The 6,000-nt window shown below is 32.1% G+C and overlaps 1 protein-coding gene across 1 annotated transcript in view; it reads left to right on the top strand.

The window, feature by feature from the left end:
• C10H14orf39 (chromosome 10 C14orf39 homolog) overlaps nt 1-5,485 on the top strand; it is a 42,952-nt gene extending 37,467 nt beyond the window's left edge. The window contains exons 16-17 of the mRNA XM_057783413.1: nt 1,005-1,062; nt 5,364-5,485. Of these exons, the coding sequence (XP_057639396.1) occupies nt 1,005-1,062; nt 5,364-5,485 (180 nt within the window). The remainder of the gene's footprint in view (nt 1-1,004; nt 1,063-5,363) is intronic.
• Nucleotides 5,486-6,000: the final 515 nt, after the last annotated feature.

The raw sequence follows: 6,000 nt of genomic DNA on the forward strand, positions 1-6,000 counted from the left end.
AGATTTTTAAATTACTTACTATGAAAATTCAGCATTTCAAAATTGTAGAGTAATGACACAGCCAGAGCAAAAATGGTAGTTACTTAATTTAGTTATAAGACAAATAATTAATAGAAAAAAACTGTCTAAAATTAATGATCTTTGATTTTCTTTTGAAAAGATATTAAAAAGAACAACAAAGAAAAGCAAATCAAAAGAGAATGAAGAAATAAGAAACACTAGAAGTCAACAAGCTGAAAAAATAAAACCATAAAATTAGAAATTCCAAGTTAATTCTTTGAAAATGATTACCAAAACTGACCAACTTAGATTGTCAAAAAAAGTCATTTACCTCTGTTAGAAATTAATAGGATATAATTGATAAAGATATAAGGATTGATCAAATAATCAGTGGTATAGGCTAGAAAGTCCTGAAACAAAAGAATTTAGAATATGATAAAGGTGGGACCACTTGTTTTAAGAATAAATTAGGCATTTACACATTACACCAATAAAACTTAACAGATGAATTAAATTAAATTTTAAAAAAATATTAACTATAAAATATTCAAAAAAAATAGAGATGATTCTCTAGGGGTAAATATTTTTATATATTGCTATAATCAAGTTATTAGGCTTCATTTATTTATTTGTTGCGATGCTGGGAATCCAACCCTAGGCCTCAGGAATTCTATAGACAAACATTCTACCACTGAGTCACACCCTCCAGACCAGTCGTTGTTTTAATATAAGTAAATGACAAATTTATCCATCCAGTGCTAGAGATTGAATCAAAAACCTCATGAATGCTAAACAAGGATTCTACCACTGAGCTACATCCCAGGCCCAAAGACAAGAGGTTTTTTTTTTTTTTTTAAGTCTTGTACTGTGCTATGTAGAAAGTTACTGTCATGTCTGTTCTAATTTTATATACTAAAAAGTACAGACTCTAATGTTAAATATAAATGCTATATAAATTATACTTTAGATTTCACAAGTAATAGTTAATGGAAATTATTTTCCAGTTTAGTGAACATTACTCTGCAGTAAACCTAAATCCTCCTTCATCACAACAAGAAATTGGTAAGTGATTTGAAGTTCTCTACATATAAAAACATTTTACTTCTCCTTCATGGTACTTGGTTTATCTCCAGTTGATCTTTTAGCTCCTTAATTTATTTATTTAAAACTACTTACTTCTAGACAATGCTAACTAAGGAGATAGTGCTGCAATCTCATCACACAGAAAGCAGTCAGTAAGTGTTCTGTTCTTTCCTGTCCTCCTGCCCTTTGTCTCTCTTCCTTCTTCATTCTTTGAGCACTTCAGCAACTTCCACAACTTGCCAAACTTGTTTTCTCCTGTATTATTGAGAAGTTAGTATATCAAACTGGGTATCAAACATGGGTATCTCACTTTTGTTATCATATTTAATACTTTTTAATAATTTACCATTAACTATTCCCATCTTTTCGGGAAAAAATTTATCTTCTATCTCTCTGGTGCATATTTTTTATTGAAATACTTTCTTCATTTATTATTTGATTAGTCATCTTTGTATATGTGTGTATTTAACACACATACAAACTGGATACAACTGTGTGTATCTAGCTATCAGGTACTAATTTTGGCTTTGATCAAAGAACAATAGGCAAGAATCAAAATCTTCATAGGGCTTATGTCACTTCATAGGGAGTGACAGAAGACAGGCAAATAAATCAATGTATACTATATTAGTGCACTAAATAGTTTGTAGACTTGAAGTGGTAGTCAGATTCATATTATAATTTTTAATATATTTACTTTGTAGAAGGATGCAAAATAATAACAAGCACATATAGTGTGTTTTGTCTCATTGAAAGCTCATCAGCTACCCAAGTAATAAGATTTCTTTTGCTACCTCATCCACATGGAACATATCATGCTGCCATAAACAAGACACATGGTGCATGCAGGTGATCTTGACCCACAAAAGTTACACTATTATTTTTCTGTCAGTCATTTATCCCATTCTAGTCATGAGGCTCAAGGCCTGTATGCTAATTCATAACTTCTCTAATTCAGGTATATTTTTTCACAGCACAGTTGGCTGGCACAACATTCTACATTTGCCCTGATCCTGTATTTTCTAAGAAAATGGTATTAAGAGAAGTAAAACTCCTAAGTCATCCTTCCATGTGGGCCTGACTCAGCTCTGGCTTGATTTAACCCTTATTATTAATCATACTACTAGGAAGGAAAATAAACCTGTAATGATAATTTGTTTGTGTTTTAACAAATAAAGCTTACCTGGAGATCAGAGTGCAGAGCTAGACATTAGAGACCAGGCAGTGGTGGCATACACCTTTAATCCCAGCACTTGTGAGACAGAGGCGGGCGAGGCAGGCAGATGAATCTCTGTGCATTCAAGGTCACCCTGGGCTTTACTAGATTGATCCCATCTCTAAGAGAAACAGAGCCAGACAGTAGTGGCCCACACCTTTAATCCCAGGACCAGGGTGTTGGAGATGGATGTGATATGGCGAGAGGAATATAAGGCGGGAGCTCTGTGCAGCTTGAGGCAGCAGTCAGTGGACGGGATTGCCCTTTTTGGTCTGAGAATTTGGTAGATGTAAAAGGTCTCTCTAGTGGCTGTCTGCTTTACTTTTCTGATCTCTCAGCTTTCACCCCTATTTCTGACTCCAGGTTTTTATTATTAAGAACAATTAGAATTTGTGCTACATAAACCAAAATAAAAAGACTAGGAAATTCCTGGTTTAGGAAAATGATTGCTGTACCACACGGGCATTCAGGAACACATAATGAATGTCATTTTAACATAGACATGAAGGAGATGGAGGTAGTAGCTGCTGGAAAAAGTATTCTAGGTAGACAGTGAAAAGGTCTTGACACGTTAATGTGCTTGGTATGTTCAGTGAAAAGCAGGTAAATTGCATGATTAAATTGGAGAGAAAGAATAGTGCAGAAAAATAAAAGTGTGAAAAAGAACAAATCATATGCAACCTTTTGATCATTGAAATTTTTGGATGATCTTCTAAGTGAGATAGGAAGCTACCAGAGGGTTTGGAGCAAATGACTGAAATGATGTGACAGGATTTTGTTTGTTGTTTGTTTTAAGGATTGCTGTGGATTGCTATATGGAAAAACACTGTATAAAAACAAGGGTAAATGCAGGGAGATGATTAGCAGGCATTAAATAATTAGCATAATTAAAATAATTCAAGTGGAAACTGGTGGTTGTTACCAGTTTTTTCCTAAACTCTGGGCCCTTATTTCTGATTGGCTAGTGATAAACTCTTTGTATATAAGATATCTTTTGACATTAAAAACTCAGTATCTGAAATAAAAGCTATTCTCCTTCTGATACCCTTAATGGTTATCTCCATTGTTCTACTTGTCAAGATTCAGAGTATCTGTGATAAATTTAGTTTTTCTCTGCTATTGTGACTAAATTCAGCTAGTCAGCAAGTTTATCAGTTCTTTTTTTTCTATTCCTTCTGAGATAATTGTGTTTCCAAATCATAACCATTCACATGGGATATTACAGTGACATCTTAATTGGTCTTTCTTCTTGGCTTACCTCTAGATCAGTTTCATCTTTTTTGTGCATAATATTGACTCGGTCCTCTGCCATAGTTAAATTCTTAAGTGGCTCTCATTGACTGTCATTTATGTATCATCTTCCTATTTTTCTAATTTTTAATTCAATATAACATTGAAGCTCTTTTTAAACACAAATTACTTTTGCTTTCATCAGACTGAAGAGTCATATGACATATGCTTAGTCATATGACATATGCCTAGACACTTTTTTCTGCTTTTTTTTTTACAACCTCCAGCTTCCATCTTTATCTTTAAAGACTACCTTCTCCTCCATAAAAGCTTTATTCCACCTTCTGCCTTCCATCCCACCAAAAAAAAAAAAAAAAAAAATTCTCTCCTTTACTTTTCTGAACCTCTTCTTTTTAAAATAATGTTTATATTCTACATAATATCTTTAAGTATTTATTACATATAAAGTATCCTTTGGAACTTTGAAGGCGAGGACTTGTTTTATATTTACCTTTGAATTTCTCAGAGCACCTAAAATGCTGCCTTACACAGTGATAAACTTATTTATAGAATGCTTAGGAATTTTACAAAGACTTCATAGGAACTTCTTAAATTAAAAAGAAAATATAACTCATTTATGCAAAAAGAAATTCAAGGCTGTGTTTCTTTCTGAGTTTGTATATTCTTGTCTGTTTAATTCTTATGGTTATGAAATGAAGTTAGTAAAGAATAAAATAAAAAGGGAAGTGGAGGAACACAAGTATCTGCTAATCTGTTCATCCTGAGTTCATTTGACATTGGTTGTTTTATGCCACTTATTTCAATTAAGCCGCTGTATTGCTGTCGATTTTAAATTGTTTAGTAATAGTTGATATTGAAGATACTGAAAAATATTTTTGCTTTCTATTTTAAATAATGAGTAATGAATGAAAATTGACATAAAGAAAATGTACACATGAAGTTGATTTATAAATTTTCTTCAAAACTGGAAAACTCTTCACAGATTTGTCAAAGGTTTTGGATGCTGCTATCAGCATATTTTGTAATTACTCAATAAATAACAGCTGAATAATATATTTTCCCCTTTTAGCTATCACTACTTATAATTGTTCCTTTCTACTGATTCTGTACATGTTTTTCAAAGTAACCTTATAAAGCAGTTTAAGTCATGTTATATCTGTGCTCAAAAATATTTTAATGGGCCGGGCGGTGGTGGCGCACGCCTTTAATCCCAGCACTTGGGAGGCAGAGGCAGGCGGATCTCTGTGAGTTCGAGACCAGCCTGGTCTACAAGAGCTAGTTCCAGGACAGGCTCCAAAACCACAGAGAAACCCTGTCTCGAAAAACCAAAAAAAAAAAAAAAAAAAAAAAAAAAAAAAAATATTTTAATGGTTTCCTGTTATCTAAGTCTACATTAATGAGACATTCAGTAGTCTTTGCAAACTCATCTTCATTAATTCTTGTTTAATACATCTTTGTTATTGTTTTCAGTGTCCTGCTAAGTTGAATGGATTTATGTTACCCTATTGTTTCCTATGCACGACTGTTTTTGGGCCTATGTACTATTTTCTTTGAGATGGCTTACCCTACTTCCTGCTATTTATACAAGTTCTTTACATACTTGAGTTCAGATTATTTGTAAGTAGGGCTTAAGTTAGAATGTACCTTTCCATGGTACCACAAACAATGCCTTATGTATATGAAGAATACATTTAAATATATGCTAAATATATAAGTGATTCAATGTTCATTTATTGTGTGTAGTACTCTGTAGTCTAGTAGACTGTTTTATATAACATGAATACAATGATATTTTAATATTTATATTCTTTAGGAAACTTATTTGGGAAATCAGAAGGAGACGATACCTTCACGTTTTCTTTTCCCTCAGACTCTTCAACTCATACATTTGGAACTGGAAAAGATGACTTTAGTTTTCCATTTTCTTTTGAATAGAATCAAAAAATGAAGTTATTTAAGTATTGAATGTTTTATTTTTATTGTGGCATAAGCTAATCATTATTTAATTTGATTTTGACTTTGTAAGCCCTTTCAGACAGTCCTTCTATCAATATTTTTCCATTAATTTTGTATAAGATTAAGTCCATTTCTCCCTGAAATTTGAGTTTTAGTTTGGTAGTATTTTAGTTATTTTGATAGTAACAAGGATATTTTCAGATGATCAGAAGACCTTTTAATGATAACTGTGCAGAATTCATACTTTAGCAATTAAAAGTCTTGGAATCACTGTGTTTTATTTATGCTTCATTATTACAGGATACAAAATTCTGATAGTAATTTTTAAAAATTCATGTCAATGACAATAAAGGTTTATGTTATATTCTTTTAAATGCAACAACAGTAAAATTATACTTTTGCTAATTATGTTACTAAAATGTAAAAGAAAGACTAATATCTGAAAATTGTATTGCTCTATCTCTGGTTGCTTGGCTTTGGTTAAAGCTTTTTTG

The sequence above is a fragment of the Chionomys nivalis genome, chromosome 10 (assembly GCF_950005125.1).
Source record: "Chionomys nivalis chromosome 10, mChiNiv1.1, whole genome shotgun sequence".
Taxonomy (NCBI): domain Eukaryota; kingdom Metazoa; phylum Chordata; class Mammalia; order Rodentia; family Cricetidae; genus Chionomys; species Chionomys nivalis.